General features: G+C 38.4%; 2 protein-coding genes across 4 annotated transcripts in view; both read right to left on the reverse strand.

Annotated features, from left to right (window-relative positions):
- Positions 1 to 852: 852 nt before the first annotated feature.
- On the reverse strand, positions 853 to 7,023 carry klhl11 (kelch-like family member 11). The gene is made up of 2 exons (XM_082152741.1): positions 6,436 to 7,023; positions 853 to 4,261 (listed from the first exon to the last, which is right to left on the reverse strand). The coding sequence occupies exons 1-2, from the start codon at positions 6,966 to 6,968 to the stop codon at positions 2,674 to 2,676; spliced, it is 2,121 nt and encodes a 706-aa protein (XP_082008867.1). The 5' UTR covers positions 6,969 to 7,023; the 3' UTR covers positions 853 to 2,673.
- Positions 7,024 to 9,387: 2,364 nt separating this feature from the next.
- The window catches only part of aclyb (ATP citrate lyase b), an 80,289-nt gene continuing 69,820 nt past the window's right edge, over positions 9,388 to 19,856 (reverse strand). For all 3 annotated transcript variants that reach the window (XM_082152697.1, XM_082152698.1, XM_082152696.1), the window contains 4 exons: positions 12,536 to 12,649; positions 12,356 to 12,438; positions 11,049 to 11,125; positions 9,388 to 10,188 (listed from right to left, as the gene is read on the reverse strand). In XM_082152697.1, coding sequence (XP_082008823.1) covers positions 10,094 to 10,188; positions 11,049 to 11,125; positions 12,356 to 12,438; positions 12,536 to 12,649 — 369 coding nt within the window. In that variant the 3' untranslated portion in view covers positions 9,388 to 10,093. The remainder of the gene's footprint in view (positions 10,189 to 11,048; positions 11,126 to 12,355; positions 12,439 to 12,535; positions 12,650 to 19,856) is intronic.

Raw genomic sequence — 19,856 nt, forward strand, 5'->3', positions numbered from 1 at the left:
AGGAGTAGAAGTTAGTTAAATTAGGATTTGTACACTGCCTTAGAAAAAAAAAAGAGAAAAAAATTACTGGTGTGCATCTTGAGACCTTTTTTTTTTTTTAAATATGTATATGGCACTGAGCTATTTCAGTGCAAGTTGCTTTCAGTTAAGACAGTTCAAACATGAATTTTAGTCTGGGACTAGGCTTAAACCTTGTCTGTGAGACCGGGCAAATGTCTGTGGTCCTCTAACTCAAACCCTTTGGCTGTAATTAACTTTCTATTGCAAACTTTGTGACCTTGCTCGAGGATGATGGATTATAGAATGATCACAAAATCAAAACTATCTGACTATTTACTTGTTTGACTTTCCTGGTTTTATAGAATGGATTGATTCATCAGCACGTTACTCCAGACTTACTCTATTTGTTCTATACTTGGAACGTAACAAGTATCCAATGTAATGTAACAGTGATAAAAGAGGGCTGACATGTTCAGATGCTGCTGCATTTTGAACCGACTGAAGCTTTTTGCACCTAATAGTAATCTAGTTGAAGTTTTTCACACTGCTAATCATACATTTTTTAGTGTCGAACCCTGACTACTGTAACAGAGAAGATTCTCTAAGCATCTGTAGAAAAGGTTCAACTTTATTATTCTCTTTGTCATTTCACCATATTATTTCCCATACTAGTTTGATACTCAAACCAGTTTGGAAATAATCATATTCTATCTGAAAATGCCTCAATCAATCCATAATTAACATTGTAGTGCAAGTTACACTGCATCATAAAACATTTTAGTAAACCTAAAAGTAACAGCACTTCAAGGGTGAGAATCAACTGGGCAGAAGAACGACTCATGGACAATATCAGATTTTTAATAAATATTTATTGCAAATCACTGAGATCCACAACATGTGCATACTTTATAACACATGCAACAAAACTATACTCGCCCTTGAAAGACTTTACAACAGCGAGAACGGGACAAGGGAACATCCCAGCCTTGCTACTCTTATTGTCAGACACTTTCTCCATCGACACGCACACATACATACACACACACCCCTTTCCTCTGTGCATGAAGGAAAGAAAACTGATAAGTTTAAACACTATTAAACCACATCTCAACATGAGAGACACAAAACGTACATTTCCCATTGAGTAAATACAATATCTACGATTCTACAGTCTCCAATATGCAGGAAAATGTTTGAAAAAGGCTTATTAATGCATGTTCAATCAATGAATGTTCAATCTTTTTTCTTTTTTTTCTCGTATGCTATGACTATGAAACTGCACAAGTCAAGACGAGAGCTATAGATACATTGTCAAAAGCCATTTCTATCTTGCATTTAGTAAAGATTTTAACGTCGCAGCGTAACATTAGGTCAGCTAAGATGACATTCTTTAAGACTTTGGTATGGACAACAATAACATAAAATGTTCTTCACGCAAACATTCTGAATGTTTAAGCTGGTCTTGATGGTGCCAATGATTGCTTCACAAGTTTTCTCCCAGTGAAGTGCACTGAGATTTCTTGTAAGACACTAAACATCACACATTGAAAAAGATAAGAGAATGTAAAAAGAATAAAAATATTATGATAATAAATATATTTTGTAATAAGGACAAGGATGCAGTAATGGTACCATCTGTAGGAACTATATCATAATTGGGAATGTAAAATAGTTCACTGAAAAAAAAAAATGGAAAAAAAAAAGTGTTCAAATCAAACGATAACAATTATTGGCAGGAATTGCATGACAGAACACAAACTAATGTCTTAGAGGTGGCTAAAAATATTAATAAAAAAAACATGAAATTAAGAAAACCGAGAGATCTTGAACTGGCACAGACTGTAAGACTGATGACAAAATAATTTTGAAAGGTTGTAATGGTCATGCACACACTGAGGTAATGGTTCCTTGACTTTATTCTGAACATGTCTGGTTTTGCAACTGTAATGTGTAGCCTTCATGCGTCAATAACTGATGCCATAACTCCATAACTAGGAAAAATAACAAATATAATCAAATAAAATGATAAGAATATAGATTAAGACGAAGGCTAATGCTGAAATTAAGTGCTTGTAGTTTGTGAAGAATGCATTTTTTGCAAATACAGCCAAAGACTGTGAAAGCATTGCATTCAATTGCAAAAAAAACAAATCATCACAATTAAGACCAGGAACTAATAAACAAAGTGAGGAGAATGAAGATGCAGTGGTTCTTGTAGTAACTCATGGTTTGCTCAAAAAATGTGAATGGTTTTGAACTGCCAATTCATTACAGCAGGACACTGTCACTCCCTGCAAAATAATCGAAAACCCCACAAATGTAAATGACAACCATCACCACATGGAACGTTATGACTAAGGTAAATTAAGTGCAGCGCTCTGCAACTTGCTGACAACGGGAATAAGGCAAATTCATGCAACGCCATGAAACAATGTTTCATGTGTACGGATATTAACAAACATATCTTTTTTAAATATTTATAGGAATCTATTATTCAAACAGTCACATTGAAAATACTCTCTTCTTTATCAGCATCAGCCATTTCATTCACTCTCCCAGTGATGAAATGTCACAAGTAAACAAATAACACACATTTGAATGAGAATGGGATCATGGGAATGCTATATTATCACATTTTTTTGCAGCAGTTCTTCTATTGAGCAATAAGGGCTCTCAGCATTCAATCTGAGATTGTAACTGCCTGCGTAGAGTTAACGTGCGACGATGCAACTGCTGCATTTGCTGCATACGGTCCCTCTGCCGTGCCAAATTCTGTGGCATTGGGTAGCGCTGACACCCATAAAGAAATCGGTAGGGAATGCGCACATGGCACGCTGTGGCACGACAGCGAGGTTGAGGCATGGGCGGCAGAAGCATCCAGCGCTTGCGCTCAGCGCAATACCGATACGCCTCTTTTCGATACTGCTTATCCACATCGTCACTGTTCTTCCAGCCACCAATCACAAACACATCATCACCAAGATAGCAGATAGCTGCCCCTTCAATACTGGTAACTTCTGGCGGAAGACTCTCAAGAATATCATCAGAGATCCTTGCGGTGATCTTCTGCCGAGCTGCTTCATCACGTACGTTGGTATAACTCTTGGGACAGCAGGAAGCTGTGTGGTAGAAGTTAGTCGACGCCACAGCCATTTGGAACAAGCAGTAGTTGTCGATAAGCGGTAAGGAGTCAACTTCCTGCCATTGGCGACTGTCGGTGTCGTAGCGAGTAGTGACCGTCTTCAACCCGTCATCACTGTCGGTATCTACGGGTGTTCGCGCCGTTACGTAAACATATCGATCTTCGACACTAATGGCCTTGACGTCTCTTAAAATCTTAGGGGCAGATTCTAGGTTGTGCCACTTGTCTTGGTCAGGTTCGTAGACGCTCACATCCTTGAAGCCGGGGCTGAAGTTGCCATGACCACCAATGCTATACAGAATATTTTTGATGCAGGTGAGCCCAAAGGAATGCTTTCGTGTTGTGAGGTTGCTCACTTGTTCCCAGGTGTTGCGATTTGGATTGTAGCGCTCCACCGTCTTGGCAAATCCTGGTTCCATGGACCCAGCCACGTATACATGTGTATCAGTGGCAGCAATAGCGTGACCATCCAGATGGTTATGAATGTGTGGCAAATTGACCCAACGGTCCTCGTATACAAAGTACCCTACGCACTCACTCAGGTAGTCACCTCCTTCAGAGACCCCACCGACAACCATGATAACATCCATGTTCTGGCCAAATCTTGGTTGGAACGTGGCCATGTATGAGGCCCAGAACTCTGTATCTGCAGATTTGAGGTTCTCGAAGCGGATCGCATGACCCTCCACAGCCTCTGACACAAGCTGTAGGCAGGCTGCGTTCTGTGCAACCAACGGCTCGTTCTTCACAACTCTCGTAAGATAGGTCGGCTTTATCTGTGGCAGCCTGAGGAGACGAAAAAGCTCCTCAAAATACTTCACGCGTTCTTCTGAGCTCTTCTGAACCCATTTGACCACAGCATCAAACAGAACCTCCTCAGAGTCAACTGTTATCTCTGCGTCAGACAGCCAGTCTCTGACCAGATGGAACGGAAGCGTGTAAAATTCCTCATCCTGAATGACTTTGTGAAAGTTGCGACGAATCATGTCAGCAGCACGCAAGGCCAGCTGATCCAAAGTGTACATGTGTGCAAGGCTATGGACGGCCACACAGTTGCCAAGGCTGAGCTTCCTCTTAAGAAATTCTCCACAAAAATCTTTCAATTGCACAAGCAAGAACCTGAGAGTGGGAAAGAAAATAGATTGTTTTAGGTCTTACAAAAAAAAAACCCACAACATTACAGGCAAGACATATAATATTTGTTCTAGTAGTCGGCTAGGGCTGGGCATTATGATGACATCGAGGGAATGATAAAGTGTCCATTTACACTTACAGAGATTTTGCTATACTGTTTCACAGTATGAATATGATGATTAAAATAAGTGTTATTAAATGCAAAGCTGTGAAAAGAACTGACACACATTTTAAGTGCTCAGAAAGTCACCTATCTTAGAAAGCATGCAATCCAGAATTCAGTTGCGTTTGAACGGTCAACATTACAGAACACTGTTAAAATGACTGTCTTGGCGAGTATTCACGTTGTGTAAACGTAGAGAGTTGGAAATGAAAATGGATGTGTTTCAGTACATTAGATCCATGCTGCTGCCACTTAAGACATAATGCACTAGGGCTGTGATAAAAATATTGATTTCTCGATTTTAATCGATTCTCATTTTAATGAACTGATATAGATTCTTAAATCCCAAGAATCGATATTTCAGTCCATGCTGTTTTCAGTGGATGAATGAACAAAACTCCCAATCTAATAAATCGCAATAAGATTGGTGCTTTGTTACTTTGACAGAATTTGAAAGCTGAGACTTATATCTATTTTATTATGATATTTATCTATTTTATTTTATAAACAATAAATACAAATTCTGACGCTCTTTAATGTGGATTGACTGTAGTGCGAGCGAAAGCACAGAGAATACATGAACTGATCATTTCTTCCTCTTTACTGCTAGTTAGCCTATAGCATGAAAAAAACATGAAAGGACATCAGAAGTTTTAGGTACAGAAGATACAGTACAACTTGCAGAAATCTGTATCATGTCTCAATCGGTGTTTCATTTGCAGGAAGGCATCAATAAAACAGCATGTAAAAAATATGTCAAGTAATGTTACATTTACCTCCGAAAAGTAATTTGACGTACATACACAGCCTTATGGTAAATATATACACTATATAGCATAGGCTATTCATTGTAATCTTACTTAACCTGCTCTTCAATATTTAATGCATGTTTGAATAAATCCAACATGTTTTTTTTTTTATGACAGACAATATTTAAATGTTTATATTTCAAATTATGTCATTAAAAAGTTATTATAATATCATTATTATTATAAAACTTCCCTTTGTGTAATTTAAATGTAAGTAGCCTAAACAAATCAGTTAATTTTAACCTGTAATGTACCAACTGGGGTTCCTTCCCTGTATAATAATTTACAGGATTAGTTGACATTTGTTTCAATTTCCCATGTATTGTACCTGATACATATACCCCAATTAATCTATATTGAATTGAATCGTAATCTGAAATGAATCAAATCACAAGCCTGTGAATCGGAATTGAATCGAATTGTGAAATCTGTCAACATCCAGCCCTATAATGCATGAATCTAATGTACTGACACACGTTATTTTTCTTTCCCATCTCTTTACATTCACAGCAGACGTTCACCTAATATACCTGCTGCTGTTTGTGTTGATAATATTAATCAAACAGCAAAAGACAAAGATAATCACTTATTGAATTTCTTACTTGAATATAGCAGTTTGATAAAGCAAAGCACTGTTTATTTCATTTGTATTTTTTTGTATTATATTTGTACAGTTGTTTGTTATTATTTGATCTTATTTTAAATAAAAAAGATAAAATACCCAAAATAATGATATCATGACGTTATAGTGAAATAAGATGTGTCATATCATCCACCCAAACTTGACTATACACATCTAGGGTGCACAAACCTGAATAACAAGGTAGCCACAATCTGCAGGTAGATCATTTGATTTTCTTAATGCAGTGTAAGATCACCGAATTCCGCAAAATTATGTCAAAATGCCCGTCTCTGCGAGTATCCTCGTCGCTTATGCCTTGAACCCCACCTGCCCCCCGCAAAATACCGCAAGCAGCTACGATGCCAAAAAAAAAGAAAAAAAAAAGAAGCTGTTTGAAGGTGCCATGGTGATGCCCAAATGCGTCGGACATGGACTTTTTCTATGATGCCCAATGTGCATTTGAGTGATCAGACATACCAAAAAAACGCTGTCTAGATAACGTTAGCCAGCAGGGTTTTGACACATCTATGGCCTGCATGCCTGTCTCTTTCTCTCTATCTCTCACCTGTCTGCCAGCTCCAGCACCTCATGCACATTGGCGGTGCTCACTCGGATCTCGCCCGTATACATGAACTGGATTACGCTCTCCACCGTCTCCTGGTCGAGGCCTGCCTCGCTGCTCCACTCCTTCATCTCCACCCGCCGCGTCACCGACTCCGAAAACTGACCACCGAGCAGCGGCGTGAAGTAATCCGTGGCCGCGGCCAGGACTGAGCGGTGTGCGGTGAACTCGAAGCTGTTGGCGGCTCCTGGAGAGCTGCTGAACGCCAGCGTCACGTCGCAGAAGAGCCCGAGCTTCCGCTGCTCGTTCTGCCGTCGGGAGAGCTCTGAGCAGTGGGTCGCGGAGGCGAACTCCTCGGCCTCCTCGGACTCTCCGTCTCCCGATAGAGAGCTCGCCGAGCTCGGACTGCCGCTGTTCCGGCTAGCGTCCTCAGGGTTCGGGGCGGCTGCGGCCATCTCGGTGTCCGCGCTGTCGGTTCGTATAGTGCGCAGTATTTTGAGGTGGTGGAGCACACTCAAACACACACACTCAAACATAAACAGCGCTCAACATGCACATGCGCACACATACACCATACAACGCAAGAGTTGACGTTACAGGAACTGACGCGAGACATGAGGGGCAGATCTGGGAACGGATAAATAAAGAAATAGCAAAAGAAGAAGAAAAAAAGAGTAAAAATCCAAAGCATGATTAAACGGTATATTGTTTAGAAAGAACATGGGCATATAAATGTGTATGTAATGTACACACACACACACACACACACACACACTTCTAAATTCTAATTAAAATGTAAAAACAAGTCTGGTTTTTGACACATTTTTTTGTGAACAAATCGCATGGTTACCACATCATGCATGGCTGTCAATCAGATGCGAGCAGGACAGTTTGACAGTTTGCCTTCTTACATGATAAAGTTCCTAAATCAAACTATTTCTTTTCAGTAGCGGCTCCTGGCCATACATTTAGGTAGGGCAGATTCTGGGTCTTAGCGCTATTTTGACAGTTTGCCTTGCCACACGTTTGGCAGATTTCTAATGTCCTTGCGTTATTCAGCCTGAGGGTGGCGCTCTAATGATGATTGGCAGACTTAAGCGTACGCACAAAAGCATAGAATGCCATCTTAGAATTGCCTTTATTTATAGTATTTATTTATTGCGTCCGAATGTAGTTTAGAATATTACAAGTTAGGAATTCCAGTGAGGAAAAAAAGTCATGTCTAATCTTAGAACAAACATAAAACAAACACAACAGAACTACCGTATATAAAAGCTATTCACATGAGCGCGTTTAATCTAAAAGGTTTATGATTAATTTGATACGCCACTCCACATAGGAAGAACCATAGACAGTAAAAAAAAGTAAAAAAAGAACAGATATGCCAACTAGTAACTGACCTAATGCAGACACATATCTGAAGCGACTGATCTGGAGCGACGTTTTGCCAAAGTGAGGTTACGTCACGACACGTGAAAATAAGCGGGGCAGCCAGACGAGCGCGCTGCAGTTCCATTTTCCACCACAGATTTACACCATGATTTACACAGGAAATGTTTGGGGCGCTGTAGAGCTAGGGAGGGCTCCGAGACCGGCTGCCCCACTAGTATCATGAATATGCCTGCGGAATCCATGCGCTAAATTTGTATATATCCTGCTCACTTTATGACTTAAAATAGTCTAGAAAATCCGAAAAATATTTGTGCAGAATGCTGAACACACACACACACACACACACACACACACACACACACACACACACACACACACACACACACACACACACACACACATATATATACATATAAATATATATTGTTACATTATATTATCAGTGCACAGATATTGACCAATCAGAATCAAGGACTGGAACTAACCGTTTTATAAATACAAAATTTACAAAATATAAATATACATATTATAATATAATATGTATATTATTTAATATAGAGGTCTATGTTTGGATTCATATTTTGGTGGGGCTCTGAGCCTCTTCCCCACCTGCTGCGGCTGTTCATTTTTACTAATAATTTATTTAAACCCTCTGGTGTCGTTAGGTCATTTTACACCTAAAAAAAGTTAAGAATTTTTTTAAATCGCTACTTCATCAGAATGGTATAAAACTCAGTGACTTTTTTGGCAGTTGCTACGCGACCACAAAAACAAAACAAATAATCGTGGACTTCATTCGTAAAAGATAAAGCTGGTTGTAAAAAAAAGAAAGAAAATCACACTTGTTCGAAGTCAGAAATGAATGGGAAATACGAGAAATATGAAAAAAAGAGAGCAAAATTATGGGTGGGTGGGTGGGTGGGGGATTACATCTAAAAATCAGCCACAATCTAATTTGGTGACGCTCTAAAATATCAAGAGTGCAACTTCTTTGATTGAATCATAATTATTGCATAAATATTAAACAGTAACATAAAATTCTCTCAAAAAAAATAAATATATTATTGAACAAGAAATACATTACACTGAATTAACTGAAAAAAAGTCAAAAGTCAATTTTGACTGCGAACAACACAAGTGTGACTGACTCCCAGAGGGTTAAACTGTTCATTTGAACAATTTTGTTCAGCTATCCCTTTCAAAATTTAGATTTAAAACTAAAAAAAATTTATTTAACATTTCTAAATAAAATCCGAAATGTATCCAACATGAGCCATTTAAAAACAACACTTTGAGTGCTAACAATATTTTTAGTGCTAAATTATTTATCTGTGTCCATTTCTCCACATTCATTAACAAATCCTCTGTAAATGCAGCAAGTCGACTCGTCCAATTCCTTGCAAGGCATCAATTTGTTAGTGAAGATGCAGTGTCTCTATTAAAATCAGTTCATTCACAACATTTTAGAAAATTCTGACATGCAATTCATGTCATTATGTTTTCGCAATAAACCCATGACCATGGTTGAATGTAACACAAAATATGAAAATTATACAACACGAATAACCAATAAAGAACTTTATTCTTAAAAATACCATAATTTTGCACATAAAAACAACACTATAGAAGCTGATTTAGTTTCACTTTTCCCAAATAGTGATAAATGTGCCCTTAGCAGTTTGCTTACTCAAGGTTAAGTGTGAAAAGACTTTAATTTTCGTTTTAGAGCAGTGGGAAGTCATGCATAAAAACGCTTCGCCAATATTTTAGACAAATACAAACACAAATATGTGCCATTTCTCTAATCCCATTTCAAAGTGCATTTAGATCTTATTACAAACTCTGTTGAGACTATAAAACTTAAATATATACGCTAACGTAACATGTAAAACTTGAGAGTAAGCAGTAGAATTTGGCGCTTTGCATAACAGGCTGTGGTGTCTTCATTCATTCTATTAGAACTCACAGCCTGAAGACACATACACAACACGACATTTGTTCATTTTAACCAGAGCAAAGGAAGGTTCATGGTAGTGTTAGTAATGTAAGATGGCCAATGACAAGTTTGCTTTATAAGCAGCTGTTTTATAAATTAATTTGACAATTGCCATGCTTTGCGCAAGTTACCTACTCCTCTCAGTATTTTGCTAGTGTATCTCTTTGGATATGACAGAATAATTTACCCCCTCCCTTTTCCACTAAGGTAAAGTAATAAAATAGACATGTTTCCACAGCTTTACATTATCCAAAATACTCATTGGTTCCAGGTTTACATAGACATGTGCTCAGGAAGTACGTAGGAGATATCATCCCACGGGTGGCGGTAGAGACCCTGTTTCAGGCGTTTCTGGTCCAGATAGTGACCTGTGGGGATTGACAGTGAAAACAAATATGAAAAAGAAAAAAAACATCATAAAATGTAACTTGTTTTTACATACCCTGACCCACACAAATTATATACACTCCCCACAGGCTACAATTTTAACACAAATGTTTACCTTTAGGTGTAAAAAACAAAAACAAAAAAACATTACAAAATAAAAATGAATAACAGACATTTTGGGTAATAGAGGATATTGCCGCATTCATCCCATGTCGTAATTACTAGATGACAAACTGTGATGTACTCTGAGCTGTTATAGTCGTCAGACTGTCAACACTTAACTGCAATTAATCTATGAATTTTAAGCAATAAATAGACAAAACCACAATACATCATGTAACATTTGCAAAAGCCTTAAACAAACTTATAGTTCAGTAAACTTTAGTATTTATGTGTTAGCTACATTCAACTGTATTGTGTCTTTCGATTATGTTTTTTAGATTATTCTTGCATTATTAAGACATGTACAACAGTTAATTATATAAAGTATTGAACATAAATATTATGAGATAACTACATTACTACACTTTACAGCTGAAGCCACATGAGTGTTTCCGTGTGATGTTGCAGTGGTCAGGTGGTACAAGTCAGAGCTCTCAGAAAATTCGATGTTTATAAGTTGTAATTACTTGTTCTACGAGGACGTGAATGCTTTTTACAAGTCAGAATCTCATAATTACGGTAATTCCAACATTACCGTATAATGAGACTTATGTTTATGAGTATCTCATAAACATACTCAACATGGTGTAAAAGCACCTTATTTTCCCAGCAGATCTTAAATTTTAGAATAGTTGGGAATGTAAGTGTCTGAACAGTGAAGGGTGATTCAGTGGTTTACCGATGAAACCGATGCTCCGTCCCAGAACGAAGATTCCATTGAGAGTACCGATCTCAACAAACTCATCTGCCTCATCCCTGCAACACATAATCAGCTCTCATAAACATACTCAATTTAGATACATGATCTGTACAATGAAATTCAATTACCGTCAGGGTAACACTTTATAATTTTGTAAATGATTAGTTAATCATTAACTTATCAATTGTAAATGACTTATAACTGAATCTACAAAACATACATAAAATAATGAACATATTACTATTAATCATTTATGAACGCATAGTCATGTTTCATAAATGATTAGTTAATCATTTACTAATCACTAGTAAATGACTTAGCACATCACTAATCATTTATGAATGTTTTGTAACCGATTAGTTCATCATTAACTAACCACTTATAAATTACTTACAACTGAATGTTATTATAAAGTGTCACTGAAACGAATCTTCATTTTGATGGCTGCAACACACTCCACAAAAGTTGGGACAGCGGCATGCGTCACATCACCTTTCCTTTTAATTACTCTTTTTAAATGTTTGGGAATTGAGGATACTAATTGTTGCAGTTTTACAAGTGGAATTTTTGCCCAATCTCGTCTGACTTAAGACAGCTGCTCTACAGTCTGAGGTCATCGTTGTCTGATTCTCCTTTTCATGATGTGCCATACATTTTCAATAAGAGACAGATCTGGACTGCAGGAAGGCAGTCAGGCATATCCATTCTATGGTGTAGTAGAGTGTCTAAGAAACCACTCAGTTTTAGCATGTGCAGAATGAGGCCTGGCATTGTCTTGCTTCCCAGGAAAGATGTCATCTTGATGGCATTATAAGTCTCTGTACAAAATATAGTCCCAATATACGCCTCCATGTCAATGGTACCTTCACACACATACAAATCACCATGCCGTTTGCACTGATGTTTGCTTTTGCACCTGTTGCTGATGAAAGTCTGGATGATCTTTGGGACTGAGAACTCAATGTCGTTTTTCTCTAAAACAAGCTGAAATGTGGACTCATCTGACCACAGCACACATTTCCACTGTCTTTTGGATCATCTGAGATGAGCTCTGGCCCAGAGAACTCAGCAGCATCTCTTCATAGAATTGATGAATAGCTTTCTCCTTGCGTAACAGAGATTCAAGTTGCATTTCTTAAATCTAAACAACTGCCTAATGGAAATCCCGATGTTAAAACTCCCTGATATTTCTGTGGTTTCCATGACAATGAGAATCCTGGCACTGGAAAGATTTAGGGAATGGAGTTCAATCCATAATACCTTTAAATACAATACTCTTGACTTACCGTGTGAATCCACCACATGCTCTTAGTAGGTCGACAAAAGCCACACCAATAAAACCATCAACGTTTAGAATAAGGTTGGGTTTCTGCAGAGAGCGAAAGATTTTAATATCAGCATCATGAGGAGAAATGATCACACAACAAAACATACATGCATTTAAATGGCATCAGTAATAACGTCACCTTTGAGGTGGTGATCTTCTCTACATCGAGGGCATAGTCTAGTAACTGTGTTGATGGGAAATGCTGCTTCACAAAGTCTTTCAGGATCTGCACCCTCATATCAGGGTTATTGATCTGTCACAAAAAAAGGCCAGAAATTAACACATACAACATATTAACAGCTGCATGTATGGAAATGAGAATAAGAGCTGCGAGTAATACAAATTTTTACACAAAAAAACGCTCAATTGATTTGGATAACTTTTACTGTCTTTACATAATTTTTGAAGCTTGAAATTGTTGATTGCGTAGACTTTCAATGGTTAGACAAAAATGATGAGAGAATATTACAAACATCTTTGGTGTTCAAAAGAAGAATGGAAGTCCTATTGTTTTGGATTGGAACGACATAAGGGTGAATACATGACGACAGTATTTTCAGTTTTGGGTGAACAGACCCTTTACGTTTTTGAGTCACATTTAAATCTTGATCCAACCTTGCCTTTCCCTCATCAGTCAAATGTTCTGATATTTTAACAGGCTTTCTGACTTTGACAGTAATGAGAGTGTGCAATGGTCCTTTCTATGACTATTTCCTGTTTTGTTTCATTTTATTTGTTTGCTGTCTATGAATTTGATTTGGCAGACAAAGGTTTTTCAAATCACTGAAGTATTTTTGTATTTATTTTTTTTAGAAATACTAATAGAATATTATGGCAAATTGTTAGATTTTTTTTCCAATAACTTCATTCCTTTAATGACATTTTCCATTGCATTAGGATATAAGGACAGCTGTATTGGCCTGACTTTTTTTTTTACTCAAGCTGGCCTAATTTGACCCTCTTCTTCAGATGACATTACGGTAATATACACCCATTGGCTCTTATTTCTTCTGTTTTGATTTTTTGAAGGAAGTCACTATCTTCACAAATAAACTCTATAAATGGAATGGAAGACAGTGTTCCTCACTCCCACGGGGCATTCTGAATACCTGGTGATGCCTTTTCGGGTTGAACAACTGTCTTCTGACTTGAATTTTGGTCTGTTGCTCACACAAAGCTATTTTTGACTTGGGCTGTTTTATGAATGAATTTTTTGGGAATTTTTCCTTTAAACACTAAGGGCCAGGGGGCTTGCACCACTTTTGTCTGTAAAAAACTAGTCAGGATTTACTAAAGACGCAGTGAAAAATTAGTGTTAAAAAGCTGTGGATTTTTTTTTTTTTTTTTGGCCTGACATTATTGCATTTGCATTTGTAGAAGTTTCCCTTTCAGATGCAAAGTTTAAATAAACCATGCAATGTGATTTACTAAGGTTTGCGCTAGCCAATTTACTGGTATCATTTAACGCCTCAAAAAAAGCATGTCTTAAAACTTTTTGCTCTTGACAAGGCTGCAAAAGTTGCTGTAAGAGGAGGCACAGCAGACACCAGAGAGCATGTGGTAGAAGGAAGATAATTTGTTTCAATGTATTTGAAATGCCAGAGGAAGGCATTATCTGAACATATCATTTGACAAGTTTTTATTTGTTACACCTGTGTTGTTGGTAGATGACCCGCACCTGCTTATCATTGGCTTTGCTTGTTTGTGACCCAACACTAATTTGTGCCACTCTTGGTATATTGTGTTAGTAATTATGGAAATGAGCTGCTGCGTCTGTGTTCTTTAAATTGCGCATTGTCAGTAGATCAGCTGCAGAACTCCCATCTGCTTTTATGGGATTGCGGTCGCATACTAATTTGTCCTGTTTAGTAAAGGCAGGCATAAACTGTGCAATGTCTGTGAATTCAGCAAGGTTACCTACTCACACTGAACGAGTAGATCGCATGTGATGTAAAGCTAAAGCTCGGGATTTATGTGCTCACACTATATGGTCCGATCATCGAGCTGCGACTTCACTGCTCACACTATACGTGTGAAATATGTGCGATAAACCCCCGTGCCGGGTAGCAACAATAGACGATATCATGTATCCAGAGATATTGTCAAAACAAGCATCAGCTATCAATATCAAAATGATTTAGCATTTCCAATTTATGTATTAAATTATTATTATTATTTTTGTATTATTATTATTATTAAGGAAGGCCTATAGGCTACTTTTATTGTTAAACTGATAGGCTATTATAATTAATTTGCTACGCAGTAATTTCATAGCGCATCACCGCATAACCAACGCGCTGTGAGGATAATAAAATATTACATAGAAGCTTCCTCCTTATTGAAAATTGTCTAAAACATTTAGGTCGATTACAATGAATTATAGGCATATAATTAATTATTAACAGTCTATAATATGTCCTTAACACTGCAATAATTAGTCATCAATGAAAATTAAAAACAGTTTTATTTCAAAAACATTGTTTAACAATTTAATAAAAGAGGCACGGCGTAGATACATCGTAGGTGGCTTGGAAGACATGGGGTAAAAGTTCATCCATTTTGCAACACGAACTGTAAGTAAGCAACAGTAATTTGTAGCTAGTTTGAACTACAGAACTTAAAGATCTCCCTCTTTTCGTTTTTTTTTTTTTTTTTGCTGCAGATGAAATGATCAAAACTTTTGTTTTCGCGCAGGCGAAAGGCAGTGAGGGAAAAAACACTGAGTTAAGGGCAATCGGTTCGTAGCTTCTGACATGCCAGAAATTCATCCGACCATCCGATTGCCGGTAGGGAGAGGTTAATCGCCTCTCGTTTACCCCTGTACACTGCACGAATACTGCACGACAAACGACGCACGACAAAGCTGAAAATCGGCCCGACCTGAAAAAGAGTCGCACGAGTCAGAATTCGGCTCAAAATCGGACGAAAAATCGCACAGTGTATGCCCGCCTTAAATCAGGCCCTAAAAATCAAGAGTTTCAATGCATCCCTAGATAACATCTCAGATTACAACTGTAACCATGGTTCTCTGAGAAGGAGAACGAGACACTTCGTCTTGGATTGACGCTATGGGGAACGCCATCAGCGTGACCGGTGTCTGAAGCATGTGAAAACACACGTAAATAAACCATTGGTAGACGGCAGTCCATGACATCACACGCGGATCGCCCATGAGTATAAAGGGGAGATGTGTAGGTAGACTGAAATGCATGGCAACGAGACGCAGTGTCTCTTTCCCCTTCTCAGGGAACCATGGTTACAGTCATATCCTGAGACTTTAACTTTCGAAGTGGAACTCAACACTGTGTCTTGGATTGAGGCTAAGGGGAACAAATACCAACTCCACAATGCTGCAAGAATGCCTGCCTCACTAGGTGAGAATATGCACAAGCATAGTGGGCATACATACATTGACTGAACAGATTACTTTAGCTGGAGTCAGAGCTTCAACCCAGGGCACATCCATTACAGAGTTGTATTGGAAAAATAAGGCCAGGCAGCTAAAGGTGTCCAATGACCCACTCCTCTTAGGGAATGAATGCCCCAACTTAAAGACCCAATGGTAGTTAGGAAAGAGAAGCAAACTAAATAGAGGAGATGACAGATAACAAGGAGCGACACCCTGTAGGCGAACTTCCTCTACTTATTACCATTGTCAAACCAGAGTCATTCCAAGTGGAGTGCTATCCCTAATTTAAGACCCAACCATAGGGGCACAGATGGCTAGATCTGCCTCAGGAGACAGTACAACCTTCACCTATGGTTTATTGGCGTGTGTTTACACATGCTTCAGACACTGGATATGCTGATGGTGTTCCCCATAGTGTCAATCCAAGATGCAATGTTGAGTAGGGGTGCAACGGATCAAAAAACTCACGGTTCGGATCGTTTCTCGGATCAGAGTCACGGATCGGATCATTTTTCGGATCAGCAAAATTTTATTTTATTTTTTTATTAACCCTCTACTGCATGAATTTTGATGACACATGATAAAAATTATTTCACATCATTTCCTGGCTCATTTGGGAACATTTTATTGATTTATTGAAAAATGTCCCTCCCCCAACCCCCCCACCCCAAAATATTTTTTTGTTGCCTGAGGGCAACGTTATGCAACAATGGTAAAGAATCATAGAAAAATGATCATTATACAATTCTCAGAGAGCAATACAAAAATAAATAAAAATATTAAAAAATGTCAAGAAACCATTTAAGTAAAAAGGGAAAAACACTTAAATAACTCTGACTGGCAATCCAATGGACGAATCTGGGTTTGGCAGGAAAACGGTACTTGCCTGACTGCATTGTGCCAAGTGTAAAGTTTTGTAGAGGGGGGATTATGGTGTGGGGTTGTTTGGTGGAGGGGGGATTATGGTGTGGGGTTGTTTGGTGGAGGGGGGATTATGGTGTGGGGTTGTTTTTCAGGGGTTGGGCTTTGCCCCTTAGGTCCAGTGAAAGGAACTCCTAATGCTTTAGCATACCAAGACAATTTGGACAATTTCATGCTCCCAACTTTGTGGGAACAGTTTGTAGATGGCCCCTTTCTGTTCTAACATGACTGTGGATGCTGCACATTAGTGTCACTTTGGTGACTTTGGGTGTTCCTGTGCACCCAGGAACCCTACATCTTCCCTACTTGTAACACATTATTTGCCATTGTGAGGTATTGTCCAAGACATCCTTGAAAAGTACCCCTTATCGCATAACGTTGCCCTGAGGCAACAAAAAGAAAAACTGAATTTGTGAACATGCAAAATAAAAAGAAATTCACAAAACCTGCCAAAAGGCTTCTCTACACCTTCATACACACACACATATTTTTTATGTACAGTTCATGTCATTTTAAATATGATTACTAAAGCAAATAATCTTGCTTTCATCTCACACTATGTGCTCCTGTGACCATGTGTCAGAAAAGGACGTCCCGCCTTCAAATGGTGCTTGATAGTGACTCCCAAACCTTATTGGACTGTTCTTTGATACTTTTTCAAACATTCTAATTGGTTGCAATCATTTAAAGAAAAATGTACTGAACACAGGGCTTAAGAAAACTTTCCGTTGCCTGGGGGCAACGCTATGCAGTAGAGGGTTAACACTTTTAAATTGTTAAATTAAAATATATAAAATCAACTTAAAGTGCACAAGGCATAATATCTTCTTTTTAACATAATTAATGAAAAACAACTTAAAGTGCAACATAAAAAGGCATCTCCTTCCTTTAAACATGGACCAATGCTTTATGTGTTTCCACTGTCATATAGGGCTGTCAAAATTGCTCAAAAATTACGTTCGAATATTCCCTCTAAAAAACACATATTTGAATTATTCGAACATCTGGTTGCGCATTTTGTCAATGACGCGCATTAGGCCTATGTCAATAACAGGACAAATTAATACAAAGAGACATAACTACTTGTGTAGTTGATCCTGACTGGTAACCTTCTTGGTCGGTGAAACAGCTCTCACTCAGACCTCGCTGATCGATTGCTCCTGTCTGCCTCGTTGCCTTGCCTGCTGTATTTTTATTTATTTATTTTTCTCTCGCGCGCCCGCGCCTTTGAGTTCATAAAAGCTCAGGTGAGTAAGAATCACTCAACAAACACGGTGAGTAATGTCTTGTCCTGTTATTGTCACCTGCACTTCATGTCACATGTTTAGCATAGCCTTCTCTGTCGACAATATAGGATTTATATGTGATAAATGTAAGGAGACAGTTAGGTTGACAGAGAAGATTTCAGAATTAGAAACACGCATCCAAACTTTAATTGAGGATAGTAAGAGTGCTAGAGCTTCAGATGTTTTGGATGTGCATAGCATAGTGAACACTTTACATGAGTCGGTTCCGGCTGAAGTAGAGCCTGTGCAGCCGGGCAAATGGGTGACAGTGAGGGATCGCTCTAGTCGCGGATCTAAAAACCACTCTTCCGTTCCGATTACCATAACAAATCGATTTGCCCCGCTCAGTGAAACACCCACTGAGAATGATTGTGCCCTAGTTATTGGCGATTCTATTACACGGAACGTGAAAATAGAGACACCAACCACCATAGTCACATGTTTGCCGGGAGCCAGAGCGCCTGACATCAAAGCAAATTTAAAAGTGCTGGCTAATGCTAATCGTAAATTCTCTAAGATCATTATTCATGTCGGCACTAATGATGTTCGACTCCGCCAGTCGGAGATCACCAAAATTAATATTAAAGAGGTGTGTGAACTTGCAAGTACGATGTCAAGGACTGTAATTTGCTCTGGCCCCCTTCCTGTTCGCAGGAGTGATGAGATAGTTAGTAGATTGTGTTCGCTTAACGGTTGGCTGTCTCGGTGGTGTCCGCAACATAATATAGAATTCATAGACAATTGGAAAAGCTTTTGGGGCAAACCTGACCTGTTGAAAAGAGATGGTATTCATCCCTCCTGGGATGGTGCTGCTCTTCTCTCTAGTAATATGGCTCATAGTCTTAGAGCTCAAACATGACAATCTGGGGCTCAGGTCAGGAAGCAGACAGACTGGCTAAACCGACCGTCTGCTAGCGGCCTCGCGTCACCCAGGTCAGATAAATCACATCACATAGAGCCTCTTTCACCTAGCTATCATCATATAGAGACTGTGTCTGTTCCCCGAATTTGGAAATCCAAAAAACGTTTTAACCCATCTAAGGTTAAAAATTTAATTGATGTTCAACAAATAAAAAACAGCTATAATACAGATGAGCAAATGCTAAAGCTTGGGTTGCTGAATATTCGATCGCTTACTTCAAAAGCACTCATTGTTAATGATATGATTTCAGATAATAACCTAGATGTGCTGTGTTTGACAGAAACCTGGCTAAAACCAAACGATTACATTACTTTAAATGAATCAACCCCGCAAGATTACTGTTATAAACATGAGCCTCGTCTGAAATGCAAAGGAGGAGGTGTTGCTGTAATTTATAGTAATAGCTTCAAAACCACTAAGAAATCAAGTTTTAAATATAATTCTTTTGAAGCATTGGTGCTTAATGTAAAAATATATAGTGTAAACGATAAATCACGTTTGAGATTTGTGCTGGCTACTGTATACAGGCCACCAGGGCACCATACAGACTTTATCAAAGAATTTGCTGACTTTCTATCAGAATTAATATTGACTGCAGATAAAGTACTAATTGTTGGTGATTTTAATATACACATCGATAATGAAAAAGATGCATTGGGATTGGCATTTAAAGACATTGTAAATTCAATTGGAGTTAGACAACACGTGTCAGGACCTACTCATCGTCGTAATCATACTCTAGATCTAATATTATCACACGGAATAAATGTTGATGCCGTTGAAATTCTGCAGCAGAGCGATGACATCTCAGATCATTATCTAGTCTCGTGTAAATTACATTTAGCCAAGGCTTCAAAGCCGACTCCGTGTTTCAAATATGTGAGACCTATCACTTCTGCTACTAAAGATTGCTTTATTAATA

This window comes from Leuciscus leuciscus, assembly GCF_965113295.1.
Source record: "Leuciscus leuciscus genome assembly, chromosome: 21".
Lineage (NCBI taxonomy): Eukaryota > Metazoa > Chordata > Actinopteri > Cypriniformes > Leuciscidae > Leuciscus > Leuciscus leuciscus.

Excerpts from the sequence above, each read along its gene's own strand:
- klhl11 (XM_082152741.1), bottom strand. The coding sequence starts at position 6,968 with ATGTTTGAGTGTGTGTGTTTGAGTGTGCTCCACCACCTCAAAATACTG. Across the intron at positions 4,262-6,435 it reads GTGCTGGAGCTGGCAGACAG|GTTCTTGCTTGTGCAATTGA; the intron begins GTGAGAGATAGA and ends TCCCACTCTCAG.